This window comes from Branchiostoma lanceolatum, chromosome 11 (assembly GCF_035083965.1).
Source record: "Branchiostoma lanceolatum isolate klBraLanc5 chromosome 11, klBraLanc5.hap2, whole genome shotgun sequence".
Classification (NCBI taxonomy): domain Eukaryota; kingdom Metazoa; phylum Chordata; class Leptocardii; order Amphioxiformes; family Branchiostomatidae; genus Branchiostoma; species Branchiostoma lanceolatum.
The window spans coordinates 15,270,869-15,298,612 of NC_089732.1; the positions used below are offsets into that span (position 1 = coordinate 15,270,869).

General features: G+C 41.5%; 4 protein-coding genes across 4 annotated transcripts; 1 reads left to right on the forward strand and 3 right to left on the reverse strand.

Annotated features, from left to right (window-relative positions):
* Positions 1 to 5,040: 5,040 nt before the first annotated feature.
* On the reverse strand, positions 5,041 to 7,028 carry LOC136444306 (kelch-like protein 24; the record flags this gene model as incomplete). Its single annotated transcript, XM_066441817.1, has 1 exon — positions 5,041 to 7,028. A coding segment is annotated over one exon (1,722 nt), but the record flags the coding sequence as incomplete, so codon positions are not given.
* A 2,068-nt stretch (positions 7,029 to 9,096) lies between these two features.
* Positions 9,097 to 13,183, forward strand: LOC136444307 (coagulation factor XIII B chain-like). Its single transcript, XM_066441818.1, has 6 exons — positions 9,097 to 9,215; positions 9,409 to 9,567; positions 10,759 to 10,847; positions 11,806 to 11,967; positions 12,138 to 12,305; positions 12,969 to 13,183. The coding sequence occupies exons 1-6, from the start codon at positions 9,097 to 9,099 to the stop codon at positions 13,181 to 13,183; spliced, it is 912 nt and encodes a 303-aa protein (XP_066297915.1).
* A 1,878-nt stretch (positions 13,184 to 15,061) lies between these two features.
* Positions 15,062 to 22,831, reverse strand: LOC136444842 (kelch-like protein 24a). The gene is made up of 2 exons (XM_066442595.1): positions 22,788 to 22,831; positions 15,062 to 17,675 (listed from the first exon to the last, which is right to left on the reverse strand). The coding sequence occupies exon 2, from the start codon at positions 17,460 to 17,462 to the stop codon at positions 15,912 to 15,914; it is 1,551 nt and encodes a 516-aa protein (XP_066298692.1). The 5' UTR covers positions 17,463 to 17,675; positions 22,788 to 22,831; the 3' UTR covers positions 15,062 to 15,911.
* Positions 22,832 to 24,523: 1,692 nt separating this feature from the next.
* LOC136444859 (kelch-like protein 24) lies at positions 24,524 to 27,022 on the reverse strand. The gene has a single exon (XM_066442612.1). It carries the CDS (start codon positions 27,020 to 27,022, stop codon positions 25,280 to 25,282), a length of 1,743 nt encoding a protein of 580 aa, XP_066298709.1. The 3' UTR covers positions 24,524 to 25,279.
* Between the last annotated feature and the right edge of the window lie 722 nt (positions 27,023 to 27,744).

The window sequence follows — 27,744 nt, forward strand, 5'->3', positions numbered from 1 at the left end:
CAATCTGCACAATATAATAAACATAAGTATCAACCAGAGCTACTTTGTGCATTTTCATAATACAATGATTTACACGTAATGGTATAGATAACTAAATTAAATGCATTTCCTAACATCTCTATTCATATCAAACAATAACATTCTAGGGAATTAGCATACAAATAATATAACAGTATTTGTTGCTATTTCTCAAAAATATTTAAGCAGTTTGTCTTTCATCGTTTGATGCATTATTTGTCTTCTCCGCAAGGAGGTACTTACAAAAGGTAGTTTCAAATTAGCTACTAGTAAATAGTTTACATGTTCGATATCACAAGTACTACATTTACATCATTATAAGAATATGTTTCCCGAGTTAGAACATAACAGCAAATCATAAGTTCCAAAAGGTTTATGTCTCTCGCCGTCTCTGCTAAGCGATGCTTGTAATGCCCTGGTGTAAATTACTCTTCTAGAAATCATTCCAAGGTTAAGAAAATGTGCGTTGAATGGAAAAATATTTTAGTCAAGTCAAGTTTATTGCACAACAATTGCATCAGGTACAATGTACGGCAAATAACATGGAATATTAACAACTACGGACTATCTATACTAGTGCACTAACCCTGACATCATTACTCGATACATAAGATAATGGCGTGATATATTTCACGTTATGGCGCGGCTTCTCTTTTGCATAGCATTATATATGAATCGGCCTAGGTAGACAGATACAGAGTCAGGACATGACAGAAGTACATCAAATATTTCTCTACTTGTTCCAGGTAGTGTTATTTCCTTCTTACATGTAATCATCAGTCTTTTCCTTTCTTCATTATAAGATCGACATATCATAAGGAAATGGTATTCATCTTCAATATTTTCTTTGCAGGTGGGACACATTCTCTTTTCGGCTGGTATATTTTTGTGACGACCCTTTTAAATTTCTAAGCAATGCGCACCAATTCTCAGCCTTGTTATGCTATTTGTAAAGGATTTGTTTTGAACTGCCAAAAGATAATTCTCCAGAGCGAAGGTTGTCTTAATTTTTGAATATGTTCCAAGTTTACTAAAACTCCTAATCTTTTGTCTCCAGTTGGAAAGAAATGTGTCCTTCAGACGTTCCTTGAACATGTTACCAAAATAGTTGGCGTTGACATTAGGGTTTAGCCAAATATTTTGGAAACCGTGTCTTGACAGTATATCTTGTACATGGGTACTCCAGTCGTGTTCTTGTATAACAGCAGTGTCGTATGCTTTTTTAACAATTCTTTCGTTAGACATATTATGTAATCTTAGCCAATATTTAATCAGTCGTGTTTGAGTATCTATATACAGTGGAAACATACCTAACTCTCCGTTAAAGAAAAAAGGGATAAGAGGGAGGGCAGGAATACGCAGTGTTGGGGGGCAACCGAGAGGTTTAGAGAGTGTAAGCACGCGTCCTAGGACCCGATTTTGAGTTCTTTTTTGGTTTGTCGTGCTTAACGCTTAGGACTTCGGACCCACACTTCTCGTCCCGCCGCCGGCCCGGTCGAAGGTTACCCGGGGGGTTGCTGCGGGAAACTTACGAGTTGGATGCTCAGGTGGAAACTATCGCCCTATGAAAAGTAAAGCAACACACATTTCTGAGCTTCTATTGATTCTGTGATTTTTCTTCACCGTTGCCTATTTCTAAGCCGGCTATCACAGGGCAACTCCTTTCGATGCCGGGCTTATAAAATGTGGTAGGTTAGACCAGGTTCACTTGGGCACTTTGCTCAAAGACTGACCAAATGATCGGTTAGCGGTGTGTTGGCTAAATCAAGAAGCTCGTTAAAGAAAGGGGAAAATTGCAGGAGCGGGAATTCTGGAAGGAACCCCACAAAGCGGACGTCACTACCTAAAGGTGGTAGGAGGTAACCAGGCTAGGGCCGCCATCTCCCTACTAGACAGGCTGATATATACATTTTGGGGTCCATCCCGGCAGCGAAGTTTCTCGGTGTCCGACGGTCTCTAAATTTCCAAGGAATGCGAAGTCATCTGATCGCTGTTTCATTATGTAAAGAGTCTTCAGCCTCACATCCTTTTTCACTACAAAGATTCAATTTCACCTACTGGAAATGCCCCATTATTGACAAGCGGGGAAAGGTTTTTCCCCAGCCTTCAAACACGGCTGCTAAATAATGCCGGCAAAGTCCATTAATTTGGTCTTGAGTTTTTTCTGGAAACGACTGTTTACAGAGCACGCATAAAGTCAGTTTACAGCATACAAGTGTTCAAAGGCCTACAGACACGTAGTAAAGTGGCGTGAGAAATTTAGTTGACAAGGAGTATGGTATGATCGGGAAAGTTCGACGTTGAAAAACCCAGATACGAACACGAAGGTTTCCATACACATACTGTGATTCTCAAGCTTCAACTATAAAATCCGCTGTTCGTATGTCAGAAATCCACTTTTGTTTTAGTCGTTAGTCCCTTCGTATGTTCTCGCACCTACACGAGAAACGCTAAACCAATCTTACTGTTACCCGATCAGTGGGTGCGTTATCAGTCCCAATCCAACATCCAACCACGAGGCAAAACACCATGATTATGAGACAAAACGTTTTGAAGGGAAATTGTGAGTGACGTAGAAAACATCTGCCATTTCTACGTCGAAGAGTTCCATAGGGCGCCACTATCAAGTGGACCCCAAAATGGCCGACAGTGCTCGTTGGCTAGGGGGAGGGTCACGTGACTGAATACGCCTTTGGGTAGACGGATCAACTCCCCGGGGGCAGGGATCAGGTTTACCTAAAAGTTGTCATTATTCTCAGGGAATAGGGGACAAGAGTTATCCCATTTATTGACCCACCAAGTACTGCGTTGCCCATTAACAGCGGGTTAATAGTAAACCCTCGGAAAAATGTTAACAGGGAGGCGTTCAGGGGTTTTTGCGATGGTTGGTTGCGCGAATAGGCTCGTGTGCCCAGTTGAGGCAATTGAATGGTACAAAGAAGGGACAGGTGTAATGGTGGGCCGGTTAACGGGCGGCCTCCTGTTTGTAACAGTCTAGGGAATCGGGCGTGAGAACAGGCCTTCCGCACAAAGGCAGCTGGAGCAAGGCAAGTTCTATCCCAAAGGCTGGGAGACACCAGCCATGGTGGTCTGCTTCAAAAAATCGCGTGAGTTCTAGATTATCCCACACGTTGGATTATTTTAGTTGTAGGAAAGCCCTCATTGGACACTCAGCTCGCCACTTTGTTAAAAGGAATGATTTCCTGCCAGATTTTCGAGCAGGTTTTCATCACGTGTGCTCGGATGGGAGTTGGTTTTAAGGGACGGAGAGGGGGTAGGGGTGTAGTAAACGGTGTGGAGAAAGAAGAGATAGGATCGGAGACACGATTGATGGCAGATGTAAAAGAATTCATGTGTAGCGCGGGAAGAGTATGAAAGAATTGGGTAATAGTCAGGATAGTAGGACGTCCAGGTTAAAGAGAGAAAAGAAACCTCTCTACAGTCTTCGGTCTCAGTAGGTGAGGTTTGGGGCTAAGGTGATATGAAAGGGGAAAGTCTCGGCAGTTAAGGTTTGGAGAAGTTGAGGTTTGGGAAAAGGGGGAATTGCGGAAGTGAAAGGGAAGGAGGTAATTAAAGATTGGGGAGAGGTGGAGAAATAAGAGAGGATGGTACATCCTAGGAAAACGTAGGATGTATTTCCACAGGCCAAAATTGAGAAAGAGGACCGAGGTCTTCGCACCCATTCCTTAGTCTTTATCGAGGTTCATCAGGGTAAATCTAAACATATTCCCACTGACGTCACAATACATGAAATCTCGCGAGATAACTATTTCTCGCGAGAGAACATGGAAAGTGACGTCATCACCATCTATCAGCCTCTTTGCGGCGAACCCGCGGAGGATAGGGAAAGGAGAGTTTAGGGCTAGGTAGTGTCACATTGGGGTAAGGAAAGGGAAGGTTTAAGGCAAGGTCTGTGTCGGTTTTCCCCACCCACCCGCCCACCTTTCCAGTTCTGTACTTCTGTAGGCCTTTTAACCTGTTTGGACCTCGGTCTTCGCACCCATTCCTTAGTCTTTATCGAGGTTCATCAGGGTAAATCTATACAAAATGACTCTGAAAGTCCTTACATGACAGAAGTGTCAGAAATAATCATATGATTGCATTGGCTTACACTATGTTACTTCATGGAGGCTTATCTGCTAATAGAAATACTAGCCTCACCTTCGAGAATAAGTACGGTAAGTAAAGAACAAATCCCAAACGTAAACTCAATTTTCAGGACTCGTTGTAGCTAGTGTGCAATTTAGTCATCACAAATAATCTGCATTTGCACTGTGTATAAAGGTAATCTAATGTACCGCACAAGATGGCGACTTAACTCGTGTCCCGTGATCTGTCCAGTCCAATACTCACATGTCCAAAGTACACCCACACCTGCGGTCATAAAACGCTAAGGCCTATATCTGGAATAGGGGCTATTGGGGCTTATTGGTATGCTATCAAAGTTTTTAACGTCCCTCTAGGACCGTCAACACTGAAATTAATATTCTATTAGATGCCTTACGTGTTAATTTAAATGATTAATGTAGCTCACCTGTCCCCATAGTGATTGACAGTTGTGACGTCGGGAAACTTAGACGTCCGGTAGGATGAGGCGGATTGACTGCGGTGTGTCTATTAGCCTAAGGGAATTCGAACGTTAATTATGTCATTTTCCACCCAATGACACTCGGATTACGATGTAGTGTTTATGCCAATAACACCCATTGAGACTTGAGATGGGGATTCTTTCTGTTACACAGCTAAGGGTAAAAGTCACTTCCAGTGGTATAAATGACACCAACACATCGCGTGCGAAATGATACATAACAGTTACGTATATCTATTTACCTTTATGCATACAGAATATACATATCCATACAACAAGAAAATCGTCCATACCACATTACGGTAAGTGTGATGTTCTTGGTGTTTTCTCTCAAGAATGAAACGAATTTGGAAAAAAAGGTAAGTAAAGAGGGTCATGAATGATTTTGTTTTTTATTGCAGATATATGTATATTTGCTTTCATCATAAAAACAGTAGCATTTCTTCCCTTGACCTAATCAATACGCCACATGGTTACATGTAATAGCATTCTCTAGCAATTGCGTTAATACAAGACTATTTTCTCACATTCTCAATGAAACTAACTCTCTTGTACATTCAATCATCAATATCTTAACATAATTTGTTAGTATAAAGACAATCTTCTATGCTATATAGAATGAAGATAAATTTGCTACAGAAACAGTATGGAATATGATCTGTGACAAGGAAATCTTTCAAGCCTATTTACCAGCTTACAGTTACAGTTTTGTTAAAGTTACACTGATGTGTCTGCACAATGGAATGGGTATATCTTGAACTCTGATCATCGTATCACTGTTCACATTGTAACACCGAGACTTACGTGACCTACCAAGCTTGGGATAATCCTCATTACCCCAGCCACCAGTGAAGAATATCTCAGACCCACACGCTGTGGCGCTACTTAAATCCCATTCAAACAGTGGTTCAGCCATTTCCTCATAGACGTCTTCTTGAGGATCATAGCACAGGACATGCTCCAACTCGCCACCGACCAAATAGATCCTAGAGTTGATTGTGAAGGCTTTAATGCCTTCTAATGACTTTGGCAATGGTGTTTCAAAAGTCCATTCATTCGAATTCAGAGTTGGGTTGTAGCACTGAATAGCAGCAGTTTTTTCATCGCGTCCAGTCCTTCCACCGAGCACATAGATTTTTTCACAATAGATGGTTATGCCGAAACTGCTGACGGCTTGTCGAAGTGGTGCAACCTCGTCCCAACTGTCTGTCAATTCATTGTACACCTCTGCCCCCTCTGTGAATAACAGAGGCCTGGGTAACAGCCACCTATCACGATCCCCATACCTGACACCACCAACAACGTACACCTTTCCCTGCAACACTGCCATCCCATGATTATATCTTTCCGTCCTCAGAGATCCTAACTTAGTCCAAGAATTGAGAGATGAGCTGTACCTCCATGCTTGAGACAGAGACTTCTTTCCCCCAGTAACAATTACATCATTGTTAACAGCACATGCAGCAATTCCTTCACTCTCACGAAGGGACTGTGGTAGTTGTGGTAGTGGAGCGTTGTCAACACGGTGGCAGTGGACGTCAAGTCTGTACATGTCACAGTTTGGTTGATATCTGTCTGTGAGACCACCAAGAATCAGAATTTCTCCTTGAAAAAGTTGACAAGATCTTGCCGGTAAAGACTGATCATTGAACAGTTCCTTGATTCCAGGAACTCCTGCCAAAACCTTGTCTGACTCCATGATGTCCTTGAGATAGTCTTTGTCCACACGTGTGAAACGAACACACTCCAGCAGCTCACCGAGATGTGTTTCTCTTTCCTCAAGATCATGTCCTCCCCAAAGCATGATTGCCTCTATCACTTGTTCCTCCTTCTTAGCATGAAGTTCATTGTCCGAAATATATGTATTCAGGAAGTCCACAGGTAGCTCAAGGAAATCCTCAGTTTTGCATACGTCTTCAAAAAATTTCAAAGCAAAACTCTTTGCCATTTCAGACAAATATGTATTTGATACTTTGTCTGCCAGTGCCCAAGTTGCCAAACAAGTGTCAGGACTCAATCGGCCAGTCAGGAAATCTTCGCAATACCCTTCAACAGGCTTGACCTGCAACATGTTAGCTGCCTCATACAGTGTCTGGACATTATCAGTGGTAATGGTGACTTTGGCTGAGTAGCCAAAGTCCACCAGCAGTTGTAGTGCCTCTGCACTCACTCCTCCTATCTCGATCTTGTCCTTCTTACTCTCGCTGTGTGCACCACTAAACATAGCCTGGAAGTACGCAGTGTAGGTGAACAGAACCAGTCTGTGACAGGGGATCTCCTTCCCTTCAGCACACAGGGTCACGTCCACCAGGTGACCCCTAGACCTGAACTCCTGTAAGCATTCAAGGAACCTGGCTGGATACCAGCTTGAGCCATCACACTCCAGGCCGTCGTCCACTGTCTCACTGACTTGCGTGGTCTGACTGATTGTCGTCCATTGACTGATTGTCGTCCATTGTCTAACAAAGAGAAGGGAAAATTTTTAAGTTGAAAAAGTGACTAAATCAAGGACCATGCGTCTTAGAATTCAAAATACCTTATGTCTCTTAGGATTATATCTTATAATATTTAGTTTGAGGGTGCTTGACACCCAGTGTAAGGCAATGTTAGGAGAACCAACATATACATATACCCCGTTTAGAGATGAAGGCCTCCCCTGAGTTTGAATTTAGAACTACCTAAACACCTCACCTGGACTCATCCGAACTCACAAGGGTTTAACATGCAGTGCATAATGGGGCAAGGACCTTATGTGACACTGTGGATACATTTGCCTAATCAATCATGAATACAAAACATGTATCAAGTCTTAAGTATTTGTCAGTGTTTTTTTTTTTTAACCGGTTGGTTCTAAGATGGACGGAATCTGTGCATGCCAGATTGAATCGTCATTTATATTGTTAAGGTCTACAAGTACATGTGGAAGTTATTTAATTTCCTTTTTCTTATTTTAACAGATGACAGGACGGTGGTTACTGTTTGGGTCATAGATAATACTATAGCACAATCTTATAACAACCTACTCATAACAACAGTTAAAGAACTGCACAGTGTTTTTCAGCCTCAGATACAAGCATATTTTTGTTATCTTGGAAACGAGCGGAGTAATATGGACGAAAAAATTGGTAAATACTTAGGACTTGCGGCATATCTCTTATTCATAATTGCATAAACAATGCAACCGTTATCCAGAGCGTCACATAAATGTCTTGCCCGATGTACACTGCATATTAGACCCGGATGAATTCGGGTGAGATGTTAGGCACATCCTTTAGCACTGTGCCCCCCTCCCCCACCAACTTGAATCATCTGTAATACTGTAGTCCCAGCCCCTTGATGTGAGCACAGTCCCTCAGTTAATCATGTCTCATTCTACCTATACGCCTACCTCTTCTGGGGGTGGAAGTATGACGGAAAATTGACATAAAATGAGCAAATATGATTCGAACAAAATATGGTTCCTACCGCACCACCACACAGGTCATAGGTTGAAAGATACGGGCGCAATGCATTGTGGGTATAATATTCGACCTCATGTTTTATAATCGGGATAATATCACTGTTTGTCAGTTTATCGATGTTATACGTCGAGGTTATAAGCGGTTAACATCTGTTACCAGTTTCTGCGTTCTAGTTATTTGAGATCAAATGTTATTTCTCGCAATATTGCTATTTAAAAGATCACTTATTTCCAGTTTATCCATGTTATAATTGGAGATTACAAGTAGGTAGTGTACCCAATTTGAATATCAAGTAGGAACACCTGTAAGTAGGAACACCTGTTATCAGTCTTCCCATTCTAGTTTCAGATAAAATGTTATTTCTTGCTATATCACACAGTTCACCCAGGAAAGGTATTATTCTGTTTACTCGCAAGAACACCACAACTAATAGATTACATATGGCTTATAGATGTTCTGCGGCAGAAAAGCATTATTCTTCGCTATCCCAGCTATTCAGCTTGTTTGTTTATCCATTAGCTACCATAGAGAGCCATAAACGCACCCTAGTGGACTAAGCTATTATATTAATATGTTTATCATTATGATTACCTTTGTTTATATTTATGTTCAGTTCATTCAATTATGTTAAACAACTTTTGGTATTGCTTCTGGGTTTCCTTGCTGTGTACATTATCTATACAATGATTCCGTTTTAATGTTGACCTCTGACCTTTTCGCTCATTTTAAGTTCATTATGTTTGATCTTGTATGATTTACTATCTAGCAATTGTTTTCGTTCTTCCTGTATTTGAATTAATTGTATTGTTCCTTTATTGATATTCTTGTATTTAGTTAGCCGGACTCCAGGAAGATTAGTGTATTAATTGTTATGATTGTACACTAATGGAGATCTTAAAAAAAAAAAAAAAACAAGCTGTTCGGGCGAGCGGGCATCACTCCCAGCCAAAGAGATATCGGAAAGCCCCCAATAGTATTGTTTCCAGCTAGGTTGAAAGCTATGTATGTCAAACTAAGGGAACATGGCACATGGGATGCAAGAACGGAGAGACCTGCACCTACGATTGCAAGGACAATCATTCTAAAGAGTCTGGAACCAAGACGACCGTCTGTGTCGACGGCTCGTGCCGTGGTCTGGGACCCCGCTGGTGTGCCGACCTAGCGGTAGGTACTACTACATAGTCTTGACGTCATATGGTACGTACTACTACAATAGTCATGAGGTCATCTGTAGGTACTATTAGAATGGTCCCGACGTCATCTGGTACGTACGTTATCTGGCGTTATCTGGTGCGTACTACTACAATAGTCCTGACGGCCCTGTGATGGCCCTCCCCCTAGTGGTGATGACATCATAGGGGGTTGTGACTATCCGTACGAAGAAGGGGAGACGTGCACGTTACAATGCCTCTTCTCGGAGCCGAAATCTGGGAACACCAAGACCACCTGCATCAACGGGAAATGGACAGGGCCCCCGCTGGTCTGCAAGGAGAAGGGCTTGTCTTACCGTGTGTTTACTTTTCCCGCTCGCGCTAGATTCAAAATGGCCCCGGTATTTGGAAAGGGGTCTATTGGTGTAAGAAGCTGTCCTGTACATGTTGTATTTCTTAAAAATGTCGTCAGAAGAACATAAACCTGCTAATAGCTCTATCTAAACCCTTGCCAGTCTCAAAAGTTTGCCTTTGATCTCTACATCTCAAGTAAAGGTGGTTGTAATAAATATCTCTTGCGTGACCTAGTAGAACTGCAAATGGATGAACCAACGTTTGTGATATCGATACACTGACAAGTTTCAAATATTTTGAGCTAGCTCCAGTGTTGTCGGCTTGTCGCACATTGTAATTGCGATGAAAATAATAAATTACTGAAAGAAACTGCAAATATCCAGCTCAAAACCACAAGTTTGAGTCACAAGAAAGCGATGTGCCGTGGGCCATTGCTTCTGCATGATTACCGACAGAAAGGGAACAACTCTCAGTATCACTGTGTCCTATAGTCTCTTCTCCCATACCAATTACATTAGAAGAAGCACGATTCTAGTATATCCGTCCGCACCGGCTTCGTTATATACAAGATGAATCTAGTTTTCGGTCCGATACGTATGACGAACAAAAGGTCGTCTGTACAGACCGTGGAATGATTCATGTTCACTGGTGTGGAACCCACCTAGAATTCTAAAGATCTAACACTCAACTGCACACACAGTACTGGACAAGCAACTTCCCGCGAGAGAACAATACATGGGGCGGTTTGTACTTATTTTTTCACCATAAAGAGTTACCCGATTCTCTTTCTGGTAAAAATAAGACTTGCAGGGGTATTTATCCATTTTTTCACCATAAAGAGTTACCCATTTCTCTTACTGGTAAAAATAAGGCTGGCAGGGGTCTAACAATTTCTCCAATGGACAAAGAAAAATGTTGTCCTTGAAAAGAAGCTGTTCTGATGATCGTCTTACGCGTTTGATGTACATTTTGATGGTCAATTGTACAGAAATGTGCTAACAGGCAATGTGTAACACGTCGTTAGCAAGTTACTTTTTATTTATTTGTTAAAATGTCTTGGTGATTTATTGAGAGGGAAAAAGTAATAGAATAGGCATTACTTACTGTGTTATTAATACAATGAAATGATACTAGGAGCCTTAACGTTTACTGTAAGTGAAGTGATTCATGTCTATATCTACTACAGGGTGAGGGTGTTGCTGACCTTGGTGCTGATAGCTGCTATGGTGTTGCAGTCGGAGGCCCGCGGGTTAAGTAAGAGGGCACAGCCGAGATGTACGTACGCAAACATCCGCACAACTTGCGGTCTCTTCAGATTATTTGGAAACGTTGTTTTCTGTTTGCAAAGAACTTATTGCCGCTGTGGTCAGATAGGTTTATCTGAAAGTATTTCTCATTATTTCTTGTACTGCCCAAACTCACTCAATACCGTTCCTTACTCTTCAGCAATTTAAAAGATCTGGTAGGATCAGTCACAAATCTCAATGATCTAATATGACAATGTCCTAATTCAATTATTGCTTAAAGGCTCACCCTTCCTAATGAATTCAAACAATGCCGAACTCTTACAGTATGTCCAACTATTCATTAAAGAAACCAAAAGATTTGAGTAGCCAACCCCCCTATCCTACCAGTCTTGTAGTACCTGCCCACATATTTATCTGTTTTATTGATTTCAATTTTCTTATATTTCAAGATTTCTTTCATGTAGTTTATTTCAGACAATTTGTTGCTCTTATGCTTTGCATGTCCGCACTTGCTCTTTTTCAGTATTTGTAATATTTGTTTTGTACCTCTGTAATGTATTCTGTCGATGACGACACGAAAATAAGCTGTGAGCTTGAGTCTGTCGTCATGTATTTAAATTTTGCAATAAAAAAAAAGATAGGTTTATCTCAATGTACAATGCTTGGCAACAAGAAAGACCGCACGAAGTAACCACAAACTGTCATGTTTCTGCTGTATCTTTTAGCGGTGCATTCCTACCTTCTGGCAGGAAGGGGGGGGGGGGTAGTCATGCGGACAGACGGGGGGGGGGACTTTTGGATTAAAAAACTAACCACAAACTCTCCTGTTTCTGCTGTCTCGTAGCGACGTGTTCCTGACGGGGCGTCATGCGGACCGGCTAAAATCGTAACAACTATTTCAAGGTGACAACTTGCAAAACATGTACGTCAAGAGTCTAGATACTAGCACTATGGTACAAATGTATTTATGATATCTTGTTTCCCAGCTGGATGTGACCGACCACCTAACACCGTGGGTTCTCGCCGGGAGGGATGCCGGTACCCTTACGAAAACGGAGAGAACTGCACCTACAAGTCACTTGCAGGAGACTCCAGCATCACCTGTCAGGACGGTTTCTGGTCCGGACCACCACTCATCTGTATCTACGGTAAGTACCTTTATATCCTTATTGAGTACCACTGCGTGTAAAAATGGCATCTTTAGAAGAACGAACCCGGATGTGGAAGAGATGAAGGAATATTCCAAGGAGAAAAAACAAAACCATGTGCATAAATGTTAAACCGGTTATTAAAATCGACTTGTGCCATTCTTTTTCAGCTGGATGTAAGCGGCTACGTTTCACGGGAAGCCGGAGCGAGGGGTGCCGGTGGCCTCACGAGAACGGAGAGACCTGCACCTTCACGTGCAGGGAGGGACACTCCAGAGTGTCTGGAAACTCGACCAGGACAGGAGCACCGCTGGTCTGCACCTGGAGCAGCGCTAGCAGTAAGAACTCTTCTTTCATCTAATTTATGAAAGTATCTGTCCTCCATTTCTTGAAAAACTTAAGCCTGCGAATGGCTATATCTCGACCTCTGCAATCCTTAGCTTTATCTCCACATTACCTATCGAAAGTAGATAAAAGACGATCTCTATTGTATCTCTTTAACTTAACCAAATCGTTCTTAAGGTACAGCTGCAGGGTGGCTGAGGAGTTTTGGGATGTAATTGAAAAAAAAAACCTTTCTTAAGCTTTATAAACCTTCCTCAACCTTACTTTTTTCAGGTAGTACCTAATAGCAAGGTGATAACTTATGCAAATTAGTATGACGTCATGACTACGTCATCAAGATTCATAAGGCCACGTCCATTTTTAGAAAAAAAGCCTCTCTTTGGCTTGTACTTCTATTTTTATAAATATCATTTGCAGGGATGCACCTGATAGTAATACATCAAGGATTCTGCGCTCCTACGAGTATATATTGAAATTACGATTTTTGGTGATTTTTTTTGTTATTAAACAAAAAAGAAAAATCGCCCAAAAGACAAAAGATAGATAAATATAATATGTGTGTGCGTGTTTATATATATATGTGTGTGTGTATATATGTAACAATTTTAGAATTACATGCACGTTGATGTTCTTTCCAAAACGTTTCACTTTTCTAGCTGGTTGTGAACCTCCCAGTTATCGACGATATGGCGCCCGGCCTCCTCGGGGTTGTCACCGGCCGTACGAAGAAGGGGAGACGTGCAAGTTCGGATGCCGGTTTGGGTTTGAGCAGCAATCCGGAGACACCACTACCACCTGTAAAGGCGGGAAGTGGACAGGGCAGCTTCTGGTCTGCACCAGGATCCCCGGTAACAACTATTCTTTCATCTAATTGGTAAAAGTGTCTGTCCTCCATTTATTGAAGAACGTAAGCTTGCGAATATCTATATGCAAACCCGTGCCACCCTCAGCGTCATCTCATAAAGTTCATTCATTCAGTCATATTCAGAACCAGCTCAAATGTTGTCTTACTTCGAACTTGCGATGAGAACAATCGATTGTTGAAATGATTGCTTTTTTTTGCATTGAAGTAGATTTTCTGCTATTGATCAACATATATATATATATATATATATATATATATATATATATATATATATATATATATATATATATATATATATATTGAACAACTGACTGATTTGTTCTTAGGCTACGGACGGAGACGTTAAGACCTCTACCAGACCACGTTTGGAGCCAGCAACGTCACTGCGTCATGACATCAGCACTCATCGCTTTCTTATATTTGATTACTCTGATGTTAGAATTTGATTACTCTGATGTTAGAGCTTAATTCAGTCATTCACTCAACTGGTTGTATGCTACATATAGTTCAGGTGTCACTTTCGTGTGTTCTAAAAACCTTTGGATTGAATTATGTCCGAATCTGTTGTTCCGTTATAGCCAGCTAGATGAATATGAAAGAAAATAGCATTCTCTGGCATTGGTGTAGAGCTATTCTATGTCGACGATTATTTTATTTCAATCTAACTGAACCTGTAATACTGTAGTCCTAACCCCTTGATGTGAGCACAGTCCATCAGTTTAACATATCTCATTTCACAGATATGCTTACCTCTTCTGGGGTGGAGATATGACGGAAAATAATTAGTAGACATAAAATGAGCAAATATGGTTCGAACGAAAATATAGTTCCCGCCGCATCACCACACAGGTCGAAAAATATCATAGAAATCTGTTGTTCCTTTGTTCCGTTATTCTCCTTGGAAGATTTTCACAATAATGCCCCTGCAGTTCCAGAGCAAAATGCTAGGGGGCCCAAACCTACATTACTTCTTTATTACATCACAAGCTGTCATCCACCCAAAAATCAAGACGTCCAGGTCAAAAGATACAAAAATTGAAGTTCTGCTGCAGTATCAAGGTCACATACCAGGGGACCCTAAATCGACCTTAAACTTCGGCTTCACAACACCTGCCCACATACCGAATATCATCGTAATCCATCAAGAGGTTCCTGAGTTATGCTGACTACAGTAGTGCGGGAACACCAACAGACAAACAAACACACACAGACACACCCAAAACAATATCTCCATTTTCATGGAGATAAATATGGGCGCAATGCATAGTGGGTTTGATTTTCGACCTCATATTTTGTAATCAGGAAAATATAAGTTTATCGATGTTTACGAAGCTTAACTTAAGAGGTGATAACAGGGTAGTATATACGTAACAAGTTAGAATTCGTAGTGCGAACATCTGTAACCAGTTTCTGCGTTCAAGTTTAACACCAAATGTTTTTTCTAGCAATATTGCTGTTCAAAAATATCACTTTTTTTCCAGTTTATTCATGTTATACTTGGAGACGACAGTCTGAATTATTTACCAAGTAGGGACACCTGTAAGTAGGGACGTATGATATTCGTTCCCATTCTAGTTTTAGATTAAATGGTATTTTTTGCAATGTTATACAGTTCAGCCAGGAAAGGTATTATCCTATTTACTGTTAAGAACACCATAACTGATAGATGATATACGGCTTACACAGGTTCTGCAGTAGATGAGCGTTAGGAGCTATTTAGCCTGTATGTTTATTCATTTCAAAGAACTAATGCGTGAAATGGATGCTTGCTTCAATCAACTGGGCATGATCACAGACCAAAGTTCATGTTGAGCCTTGCCTGGTTGGAAGCTATGTAGGGCACATTAACTGTACAAATTGTCTTCACTGACTGGAATGCATGTTTGTGTATTCTTTTTCATCTTTATTGATTTCTGTATTATTCTATTGATGATATATGCATAGTAAGCCCAGAGTGTAATCAAATATTGGTCTTAGATTTCTTTCCTTTTAACATAAGCAGTTAGAAGTTCTATTTCTATACTGGCCCTATTCCCAGTCAGCTTATGAACATCAACAAAGCCCTTTCACCAAAACACTGTCATATATGTAAAAATTACTAAAGTAACAACTATTTCTTCCTTCCGATCAGAACACAATTCTCATTGAGCCACTACACCTTTCTTTTACAAGGCATATACATTTGTATCTTGGGAAATGTACCCATCAAGGAGGTCCTTAAAATACTCTTGGTCCACATTTGGGAAATGAATACACCCCAACTGCTCCTTGAGATGACTCTGACGTTACTTAAGATCATCATGTCTTATCCAAAGTATAATCACTTGCAAGGCTCCAACACTCACATGAAGGCCATTATCTAAGATGTATGTCTTCAGAAGGTACAATAAGTAATGTAATCAAGTTCTGAGGACAAGAAACTTACTAGTACAAGTAGAATGTTCTACCGCATTGTCACTGCAGACAGATCCTTTATACATTCTGTCAGCAATGCTCATATATGGTTTGTTGGTAGAATGAGAATTGAATATTTTAGCAACCACAGTCAATAAACAACTTGAACATAGAAAGAAACCATTGGACCCGTGGGCTAACTGTGACAAGGACATTTTCTTTTTTCAATTGAGGGCTGGATACACTTATATATCAAAATGGCACATGCTACCCTTAACATCCTAGCCTGCAATTTTTTTTACTTCAAATCTACTACTGTGACATCTGGAGTTAACAGATCCTATTTACCAGCTTGTGATTTTGGTATTGTTACACTGATGTGATCCCATATTGGAACTGGTAATTCCTTCATCATAATCATGGTATCACTGGTTACATTGTAACACTGGACTGTAGCAAGTGGAATCTCATCATTATCATCAGGTTCAATGAGTGAAGGCCTTCTGTCAAGGCCACCGGTGATGTAGACCTCCGAGCCACACACAGTGGCACCGCAGTCAGCCCATGAGGCTAGACGATCAGTCATTTTCTCATAGCAGTCTTCCTGAGGATCATAGCACAGAACATGGGCTAACTCTCCACCAACCAGATATATCTTAGAGTTAACTATAGATGCTATGATACTATCCACTGGATTTGGCAACGGTGCAGCAAAAGTCCACACATTTTGAGTAGGGTCGTAACATTGAACAGCATTAGTGTTGTGACTGTTGTCAAATGGCCAAAGGGTACACTTTCCAGTTTTCCCACCAAATACGAAGACTTTTTCACAACAGCTAGCTATGCCAAAATCCCTGACTCCCTCTTGCAAGGGTGCTACCAGATTCCAACTGTCTGTCATTTCACTGTACACCTCAACATCAGGTAGTGTATACAAGGCAATACCACCAACTACATACATCTTTCCATGCAAAACTGTCATCCCATGATAAAATCTGTCTTTGTTAAGGGATCCCAGTTGAGTCCAAGAATTCAGAGATGGTTTGTACTGCCATGCCCATGCTTTAGATTCATTAGTTACACCACCTGTTACAACTACATCATTATCAACAACACATGCTGCATATGAATAGCATGTCACAAGAGATTCTGGCAAGGGGCACAGGTCAACACAATCACAGTTGAGGTCAAGTGTGTATATAGAACATGAATCAATGTGGTCATCCCTTCGTTCATCTGATACTGTGTTACCACCAATAACCAGAACTTCCTGCTGCTGAATATGACGAGGTCTTGCATGTCTGGATTGGTCCTTTATCAGTCCCTTGAGTCCGGAAACTCCTGCCAACACCTTGTCTGACTCCATGATGTCCTTGAGATAGCCTGGGTCCACATGTGAGAAACGAAGACATTCCAGCAGCTCCTTGAGATGACTTTGACGTTCCTCAAGATCATGTCTTACCCACAGCATGATCATCTCTAACACTCGTTCTTCTTTCTTAGCATGAAGGCCATCATCTGAGATATACGTCTTCAGAAAGTTCAGGGGTAGCTCAAGGAACTCTTCCGTTAAGCACACTTCTTCAAAATGTTTTAGAGCGAAGAGCTTTGCCCTGTTACACAAACGTTTACGTAACACCTTGTCCGCCAATGCCCAAGTTCCCAAACATGACTCAGGGCTCAAATTGTCTGTCAGAAAATCTTCACATAACTCTTCAACAGGCTTAACCTGAAACATGTTGGCTGCTTCATACAGCGGCTGAATATTATTGCTGGTGATGGTGACATTGGCTGTGTAGGCATAGTCCACCATTAGTTGTAGTGCCTCTGCACTCACCCCTCCTATCTCTATCTTGTCCTTCTTACTCTCGCTGTGGCCTCCACGGAACATGGCATGGAAGTAGTCAGAGCAGGCGGACAGAACTAGTCTGTGACAGGGGATCTCCTTCTCTTCAGTAAACAGAGTCACGTCAAACAGGTGACCCTCGGTCCTGAACTCCTGTAACCGCTGCCATTACTGGGCTGGATACCAGCCAGAGTCATCGCACTCAATACTGTTGTTCACCGTCTCATTGTTGTCTTCAGAATGATTGTCGTCCATTGTCTAACGAAGAAAAAGGAAACGTTTGGAACTGAAAAGGTTGCAAAGTGCAAAAATCAAGGACCATGTGTCTGACCAACCTCCTTGGTCTGACACAATTCAAAATACCTTATGTCTCATTATAATTCTATATTTGATATTGATAATACTCAATTTTAGGTACCTGGACAAAGCTAGCCTCAGTGAGTGCTTGACACCCATTGAAAGGAGATACAATGGGACCAACAAATATCTATTTTTCATGCCCCGCTCAGAAACCCTACCCTGAGTTAGAAATTAGTACTCTCCGACTAGGGGTTGGCCCGGCTAATTTTTTATGTGTTTTTAGGCGTTTGTGTCAGGCTTTCTATTGGGCTGTTCCAAAAAATAGTTGAAAAGGGGGGGTGGAAGAGGCTGGATTGGAAGGGGGGTAGGGTTCAAGCATCTGGATTAGGAACCAGGGAGGGTTTGCGTAATTTTGGATTAGGAACTAGGGGGGGTTGAGCAATTTGTGACCTGGAACTAGGGTCAGTTGGGCCATTTTGGATTAGGAACTAGGGGGGGGGGTTGGCCAATTTCTGGATTGGAGCTAGGGTAGGGACAAAACCCGATTTTGTACCTCTTCCACCCCCCCTCCACACTTTTTTTTTGGAGCAGCCCATTTTGTCCCGCTTTCTTTATGTCGCCAACCTACATTATAGTAAGTTTATTGATTCGATCATTCATACATCGCTGAAGTACATGGCAGCGTCCTCAGAAAAGGATGCTGAATTGCGTACATTAGGCGTATTACATTTAACAAATCTAACTTAAATTCAAACAACTAGAGCTATTCAAAATCTAGAAACAAGAAAAGGATAACGTATTGTACGAGGAATAAGAAAACAAATACAGAAATTCTTGACAACAAATGATAAAAGATGAAACAATGTCTAACATCAAACTGTAAACTAAATGAATAAACGTCGGGAGATTTTATCAGGTGTGTGTATTCAATAGATGTGTAAAGTATGGAATGGGACTGTTTTTATAGCGATTTGTTTTTGTCAAAGGGATACAAAGTTGGTGGGCGCCTTTTAGATTTCTAGCGTGGATGTCCGATCGGGTTGGGGGTAACCAACTCCTGAAGGTAGGATTTCGAAGTAAGGATTTGGCAAACCGAAGGCTAAGGTTTTTCCTCCTGTTTTCCAAGGAGGGGAGACATAAAAGTGTTAGGGCTTCGTTATAAGATATATATTGGGGGCCGAGGATAATTCTCAGGGCTCGTTTTTGTATTCTCTCGACCTTCATGGATTGTTGTGCAGTGATACTAGGGCTCCAGACTGGTGCGGCGTATTCTAAAGTGGGCCGAATGTACCCTTGGTAAAATTCGAGAAGATCTTGTATGGGTAGTCCAAAACGTTTTAATTTCTTTAGCCAAAAAAGTCGTGAGCTTGCCTTTTGTGTAATGATGTCAACATGTTTTCCCCAACTTAGGTCATGAGAGAACCATAGGCCAAGTATGCGTGCTGTTTCAGTGTATTCCAGGGACGTATTATTAAGTGAAATTTCGGGGGGTAGGGGGCAGTCTCTCATAAACGAAATCATCAATAACTTGCATTTTTCACCGTGAAGTATCATGTCATTTTTTGAGGCCCAGCTATTCAATTTATCGAGGGATGTTTGTATAAGACTGGGTTGATAGAACATTCTACTTTCACAAACTGATAAATCGTCGACAAATTTATAACGGTCTAAAACGTCTTCGCTGAGGGCATCATTTATATAAATCAAAAAAAGGATGGGGCCTAATTTTGTCCCCTGGGGGACGCCGCACGAAATATCTTTCCAACTTGAGGTCATGCCATTGTAGCGGACGCACTGTAAACGGTTGCTGAGAAAATTGCAGAGCCATGGCAAAATTGAAGTGCGCACGCCGTATTGTAGCATTTTATTTATTAGAGTGGTATGGTTGATTCTGTCGAAGGCTTTACTAAAATCTGTCAAGAGGATTGTTTGGATACTTTTAGGGGTTTCGGCACCGAGGAGGATCGAATTCACCAAAGCAGTTAAGTAGTGGACGGTGGAAATTCTTTTCCTACAACCAAACTGGTTGGGGTCCAGTACATTGGCCACGTCCTGGAGAACCCATTTCGTGACAAACGATTCAAATACTTTGATGAGAACTGAGGTTAGAGAGATGGGCCGTAGATTATCAAGTGAGGTTGGCGACTTTTTAGGAACCGGAGTGATGACTGCCTGTTTCCATTGTTTTGGAATGTAGCCTTCCTCTAAAGAGGAGTTGAAAATATGAGTGAGGACATCGCTAAATTCGGCCGCATACTGTTTGACAATTCTAGGGGGCAAGTTGTCTGGACCGTTGCTTTTATTAGGGTTGAGGCGTCTTAACGTTTCATAGACCTCCCATGGAAATATACGTGGTGGCCTAGAAGGAGATGGTAGGTATGAGGGTAAGGAGGCAAGATCTAAACGGGGCAATTCGTTCACTATTGATGAGAAGTGACTATTGACTAGCTCAGCAATGTCTTCGTCATGTAAGTGGGCGTTGTCTGGGAGACGAATGGAAACAGATGATCTACCTGAATTTAGGATCTTACGCAAACTATGGTGCAATTTAGCTGGGTTATCTTTCTTTAGCGATTTAACTCTGGAGACATAATGGCGTTTTTTAGCCTTTGAACATAGACGAATTACCCGATTTCTGATATTTTTGTACAAGACCATGTTTCCTGACTGAAAGGCTTTTTGTCGTCTTCTAATTGCAGACTTGATCTGCGGGGTCATCCATGCTTTGTCACTGTTATGTTTGGTAAACGTTTTGTAAGGGAAGTGATGGTCAATTTTTGTTTGTAGAATATCGTATAAGTTGTCAACTTTAGTTTGAGTATCTGGGGCGTCCAGGACTTCAGTCCATAGGTGGCATGAAATCCATTGTCCAAAAGAGCGTATATTAGAATCTCTCATCTGCCGAAAAGTCACTTTAGATGTAATGTTGGTGGGTCTGTGATCTACGGGATACCATAACACAGTGTTATGATCGCTCTGACCTAGGGGCTCTTCAATATGTGGGTTTTGGTAGGATGACTTTAAATTAGTAATTATTAGGTCGAGTACTGCTTCTCCTCTGGTGGGGTGTTTGACGACTTGGTTTAGCTTGCTTCCATGAAGAATGGGTGAGATTTCGAACCTGTTAAAATCTCCCATGATGCATATTCCCCCGTGCGGATGTTTGGTGTTAATCTTGTCAATACTATTGAGAAGATGATCACCTAACATATCCTGGTACTGATTATTTGGGGGGTTATAAACAACACAGATAGCTAGGTTTGTAATGTGCCTTGGTGTCCAGTGTGGTTTAAGTAGAATCCAGAGGCACTCAAGCTCAGTAGGAGTTACTATAAAATCAATAATTTCGGCGGGTATATTCTCACGTACATAAATAGCGATACCTCCGCCGCGGCTGCCTAAGCGGCAGCGGGAAAAGAGTGTGTAACCTTCTATATTCGTACATTCTACGGGATGGCTAGGCGTAAACCATGTTTCTGCTACAACTCCTATATCAATATTATGGCCGGTCATACAGTCGGACAAATCATCGAGCTTATTTACAAGGGAACGTGCATTACAGAGTAAAAACGATGGTAAGGATTTGACCTGTTTCGCTATGGCAGTCTCCAGGGGGGGCTTCTTCCTAGAAAACCCCGCGGCATTAGTGGTGGGACTCTCAGGGCATCTGCGAATGATACTCCGGTGCGGACTCTGGCCTGGCGATCACCGTTCAGGAAGCTTATGAAGTTCTTTGCAAGCTGGATAGTTCCTTGTCTATTCAGGTGAACTCCGTCGTGGCTGATGTGATGCAGTCTGATGTTGCTATTGTCGATAAAATGCCAGCCGTTCCTGTCGCACATCTGCTGCATGCCCATGTTGACCTGGCGGGTCCATTCTATATTACCATTGGCCCGCATGATTACACCTGACACGGCGATGTTCTTCGCGCCAGAATGATGGAGTGTCGAAGCCAGGTGGAAGGCCTTTTGTGTTACCAGGTGAGCTGGCTCATTGTTGTTGTTTGTTCCTGCATGGATAATGACTGTGCTGGGGTTTTCATTCCGGACAATTCTTTGTGCAGGTGGAGTCAGCTGTTCTAGGCGTGCTCCGCGGTGGGTATAGCACTTAACGTTGTTTCTTCTTGGCATCTTCTTGCTTTTGAGATGCTTGATCATGGAATCCCCGATGATGGCTGTTTTCTCAGGTGCTGTGGTGTTGTAGAACCTGTCTCGCTGGTGTTTTCTGTACATTCCGATTTGTTGGACGATCGGAGTCTGTTGGGTTTCTCGTTGGGACGTATCGCTCTCGTTAATGGAGTCAACATCAACATCAACACTGCCTGGGGTGGACAGTGGAGAGAACCTATTTGAGGTTCTGATCGCCTCTCGTGAAGGTATGTTGACTTCCACGTCGCTTCGTGTGCGTCCTTTCCCAGGCGTTTTCCAGTCATCAGACTTTTGCTGTTGTTGTTGTTGTTGTTGTTGTGTTAACTCCTCGATGATTCTCAACAGCGAGGCATTTTCGTCACGAAGCCGCTGTACTTCGGTGGCGAGATCATCTCTCTGGTTAAGCACATTAAGGGTGCAGTTTTTGTCATCCTTCAGTGTCTTTATCTCTGCCTGAATTTGCTGCATCGTTTGTGTTAGGCTCCGTACAGATTTGGGGAGTACTTTGCACGCTGCACATACTCTATGGGTGGATTCTTCAGGGAAAGACACCGTGTCGCATAAAATACAAGAGTCTGAGTTCGTTAATGGGAATTGTTTACTTGTTGTTTGTTTTGGTGGCTGCGTTTCATTCTCGTCCTCAGGTACGTGTCCAGCTGTAGCACTGTACATTCCTATTATTGTGGGTTGGTGACAACAACAAAACACAGACAGCATATAAAGCCCGACAAAAACGCCTAAAAACTTGTTGTTGTTGTTAAAAACACGTCAAAAACCAGCCGGATCTCTGCTTGGAGAGTAAGAAATTGTGCCCCCCTCCCCCCACATGGATTTCCAACTTGACCGCTCGTTTATAGTTCCAACCCCTTGATGTGAGCACAGTCCATCAGTTCAATATGTCTTATTCTACAGATATGCTTACCTCTTCTTGGGATGGAAGTATGACGGAAAATAGACATAACTAGAGTTCCACGACCTCATACCTTCGCCAAATGATTTTAACCTTTATGACTGACGTATTAGGAGTGTTTCTCATCAGTACTAAATCATACCAGTTGATTGTCGTAAAATATAACATGTCCGAAGTATCAGCTTAACGAATTATGAGCCTACGGTTATGCTAATATTTATCATCAATTATGCAAAAGAGGCCCTTATTAACATGATTTGATTCAACGATGTGAACATTCACATAACTTCCCAATGCCACAAAAAAGTATTAAATGTATGAAATTGCCGTCATTTGCCAGTGTGGAATAATACTGTTACTCATGTAGTATGCAAATGAGGCCCACATTTGCATATTTTCTATCTATTAACAGTCCTCTCTTTCTCAGTTACAATTTGAATAGTCATATCATGGGACAAAGCGGATTTTTAAAGTTGCCTTATCAATTATGCAAATTAGCATCTGATTTGCATAATTATTGTCCAATCATGCTAAGCATCACACAAGCTATCCACATACCAAAAATGATGACCATCCATCAAGGCCATCTTGTTATAGTATTTTCTCATTAATTATGCAAATGAGGTCTTCATTTGCATAGTTCATATCAATTAATATTTCTCTCTTCCTCAGTTACATATGTCAAATGTTTCAGAGTCCTATCATGGAATTTGGCGGAAGTATAAATTTTCCTCATTGATTATGCAAATTAGATACTGATTAGCATAAGAAGTATCTAATCATGGACATCATCACTCAAGCTATCTACCTACCAAAAATCATTACCATCCATCAAGCCCTTTTTGAGTTATTCCCTTTCAAAGTCAGACGCAAAACCTGCTCCTGCAGTTCCAAAAAAGCCGCTAGGGGGCCCAAACCCACACCACTTACTCTCTGTCCAAAGATCTATCTACCACTCAAAAATAAGTTCCATAGCATGTCCGGAACACGAGTTATCAAAACAGGAAGTTCCGCTGCAGTACCGTAAGAAGCTGCTAGGGGGCCCAAAATCTAATCGTTTTTAGGTCTCATCAAAACCTACCAACATACCAAATATCAAAACAATCCATCAAGGCATTCTCGAGTTATCCTGTGCCACTACAAACAAACAAACAGACAGACAGACAGACAGACAAACGCTACCGTCTGCATAACCTTCTCGGCGAAGGTAAAAATTTCCGAAATATGGCTACTGACGCGTCGCACCACCAGAAAGGTCACAGGTCGCGGACTTTGACCTCACAATTTGGTTAATTTATAATCAGGAAAGTATCACTTTTTGTCAGTTTATCGATTTCAACTTGGAAACGGCAAGAGGGTATTATAATGTAGTTAGGATACAAAGAGGGGACGCCGTTTATCAGTATAAGCACTCAATGTTTTGATTGAATGTTATTTCTAGCAATATTATAGAGAAGATAACTTTATCATTTTATGCTTGGAGATTACAAGTGGGTAGTGTTACCCAGTTTCAATACCATGTAGGAATACCTCCTATCAGTTTCCATAGCCTAGGTTACGTAATGCCAGCATTTGTTTGTGTGTGTCTTTCCGTCTGTGTACATATAAAAAGACTCCAGAATGCCTGAATGGATTGTTTTGGCATGTGGGTAGGTCTTGGTGAGACTTCGAAATTATCAGATTTTGGGCCCCTAGTGACTTTCTATTGTACTGTAGATGAACTTGCAGTAAAAGACCATCACAATAAATCCATCAAGTAATGTATTTATACAGGCCATAGCCAAGTTTAACTTTAAACTTGTTACTTTTGATACTATAATATTATGCACAGTAGCAGTAAAAATACACAGACTGGAAGGCATGTTTGTGTTCATTCTTAGCTTTATTGATTTTTGTTCTAGTGATAGTGTAGGCAAGGTTCACCCAAAGTGTTAGCAAGTACTAGTTGTAGAGTTTTCTCCCTTGCACATAAGCAGTTAGAATATCTATACAGTTACTGGTCCCTTATCCAATCTACTTATGAACATTATTAGCCTTTTTCACCTTAACATCTATATGTGACATTTCCTCCTTATATTAAGCGCACAATTCTGCTTTAGCCATCTTACCTAATGTTTACAATGCATGTATCTAAGGAAATGCACTCAGCAAGCAAGGTTGACTGAAGTCAGTTAAAGACATACAATCAAGTTCTTACTGCAATATCTTACAATGTTCTCAATGTACCATCAAGTCCGCTTGTACATTCCATAAGCAATACTCATGATAAGGTTTGTTAGTAAAAAGATTCTTTGATCAATAAGCAACCTGTATGCAAAAACGGCACCATGGCAAAAAGGCTATCTGTGACTAGGAATCTTCTTCAACTTGGCAGTAGGCACTGAATGCATTAATATCCCAATATCGTTATGGATGCTACGCCTAGCATCACATCCCGCACTTTAACTGCAAATCTACAACTACGAATGGTCCTCAACTGACACAGCTGGAGTAATGGGTTTCCATCATAGTTTTGGTACTGTTACACTGATATGACAATAGAGTGGAAGAGGCAAATTGTTAACCATTATCATGGTATTGCTGCTTGCATTGTAACACTGGACTGTAGCAAGTGGAACCTTATCATCAATATCATGGCGTGGTAAGTCATAGCCACCAGTAATGTAGATCTCAGAACCACACACAGTGGCACTACAATAATGCCACGAGGCTAGTCGACCAGTCATTTTCTCATAGCAATTTTCCTGAGGACTATAACACAGGACATGGGCCAACTCTCCAACAACCAAATAGATTTTAGAGTTGATTGTGCAAGCGTTTATGTCTCTCGTTGAGTGTGGCAAAGGCGTTGCAAAAGTCCACATATCCTGAGTGGGGTCATAGCACTGAACAACAGCAGTATTTTCCTTGAGGTTTATCCTACCACCAAGCACATAGATTTTTTCACAACATGTAGTTATGCCAAATTCACAGACTTTCTGTTTCAGTGGTGCCACCAACTCCCAATTGTCGATCACTTCGCAGTACACCTCTACATGAGGATGACTTGAACTTCTATGATAACCTCTACGACCACCAACAACATACACCTCTTCCCGCAAAACTGCCATCCCATGATAACATCTTTCTCTATTGAGGGAATCCAGCTCAGTCCAAGAATGTAGAGATGGTTTGTATTGCCAGGCATTTTTGCCAGAACTGATACCCCCTGTTACAATGACATCATTATCAACAACACATGCTGCATATCCTGCAGTTTCCTTTACAGATTCTGGCACCAGAGAAATGTTAACACAATCACCGTTCAAGTCAAGTCTGTAAATGTCCGGATTATCTCCAACATGAATCAGAAGGTTGCCATCCAAGTCATATTTTGATGGTGCAGTACCACCTAGAACCAGAATTTCCTCCTTCTGAATGTGGCGTGGTCCAACATGTCTAGATTGGCCATGGTCCTTTAGCTTTATCAGTTCCTTGATCCCAGAAACTCCTGCCAACACCTTGTCTGTCTCCGTTATGTTCTTAAGATAGTCTGGGTTCACTTGTGAGAAACGAACACACTCCAGCAGCTCCTTGAGGTGTCTTTGCCGCTGTCTTAGATCATGTCTTGACCAAACCAAGATCACCTTCACCACTTGTTCTTCTTTCTTAGCATAAAGACCATCACCTGAGATGTATGTCTTCAAAACGTCCACAGGTAGCTCAAGGAACTCTTCTGTTGAGCAAACGTCTTCAAAGTGTTTTAGAGCATAGAGCTTTGCCTTCTCAAACAAACGTTGACATGATACCTTGTCCGCCAATGCCCAGGTTCCCAAGCATGTCTCAGGCCTTAAGTTATCCGTCAGAAACTTCTCACATCCATTTTCAACAGGCTTGACCTGCAGCATGTTGGCTGCTTCATACAGCGGCTGGACATTATCAGTGGTGACGGTGACTTTGGATGTGTAGGCATAGTCCACCAGCAGTTGTAGTGCCTCTGCACTCACCCCTCCTATCTCTATCTTGTCCTTCTTACTCTCGCTGTGTGCACCACTAAACATGGCATGGAAGTAGTCGGAGCAGGCGGACAGAACCAGTCTGTGACAGGGGATCTCCTTCCCTTCTGCACACAGAGTCACGTCCACCAGGTGACCCTCGGTCCTGAACTCCTGTAACCGCTGCCATAACTGGGCAGGATACCAGCCAGAGTCATACTCCAGACTGTTGTTCACTGTCTCATTGTTGTCTTCAGAATGATTGTCGTCCATTGTCTAACGGAGAAAAAGGAAACGTTTGGAACTTAAAAAGTTGCAAGGTGCAAAAGTCAAATACCATGTGTCTCATAATTCAAAATACCTTATGCAGAGCTTGAAATTCATTTTTGGAAATAGGTGCACTGGTTCACCCTACCAAAAAAATAGGTGCACTGAAAAAATTTGGGCTGCACCACATAATAGTAATTTGATTAAGTTGAATGTCAGCAGATCAAAATTACAACATTTAATGCTTTGAACTTCATGATCAATATGTTATTCTATAGTTAGTTTCAAAATTTCAAACAAGTAATAACTGTACATCAAATAAAATACAAAAAGGGTTATATTGCTTTTTCTGATACTTACATTTCAAGAATATTATGTATAGTATATTGACCATTTAACGTTCAAAAATATCTAGGTGCACAGTCAAAAATTAGGTACACAGCTCCAAGATGCACATGCACCCAGTATTTCCAGACCTGTATAATATGTCTCATAGATTTGATATCTTATATTAGTACTCACTATTTGAGGAACCTGGACAAAGCTAGCCTGGGTGCTTGACACCCACTGAAAGGTGATACAAAGGGAGCAACAACTATACCTGCTTTTCATGCCCCGCTCAGAAACCGTACCTGAGTTAGAAAATAGTACTTTCCAAGCTTGGGTCCGGTTGGTTTTTGACATGTTTCAGACGTTTTCGTCAGGCTTTCTATTTTGTCCCGTTTTCT

Excerpts from the sequence above, each read along its gene's own strand:
- LOC136444307 (XM_066441818.1), top strand. The coding sequence starts at position 9,097 with ATGGGATGCAAGAACGGAGAGACCTGCACCTACGATTGCAAGGACAAT. Across the intron at positions 9,216-9,408 it reads CGTGGTCTGGGACCCCGCTG|TGGTGATGACATCATAGGGG; the intron begins GTGTGCCGACCT and ends CCCTCCCCCTAG. Across the intron at positions 11,968-12,137 it reads ACCACTCATCTGTATCTACG|CTGGATGTAAGCGGCTACGT; the intron begins GTAAGTACCTTT and ends ATTCTTTTTCAG.
- LOC136444842 (XM_066442595.1), bottom strand. The coding sequence starts at position 17,462 with ATGTTCCGTGGAGGCCACAGCGAGAGTAAGAAGGACAAGATAGAGATA.
- LOC136444859 (XM_066442612.1), bottom strand. The coding sequence starts at position 27,022 with ATGGACGACAATCATTCTGAAGACAACAATGAGACAGTGAACAACAGT.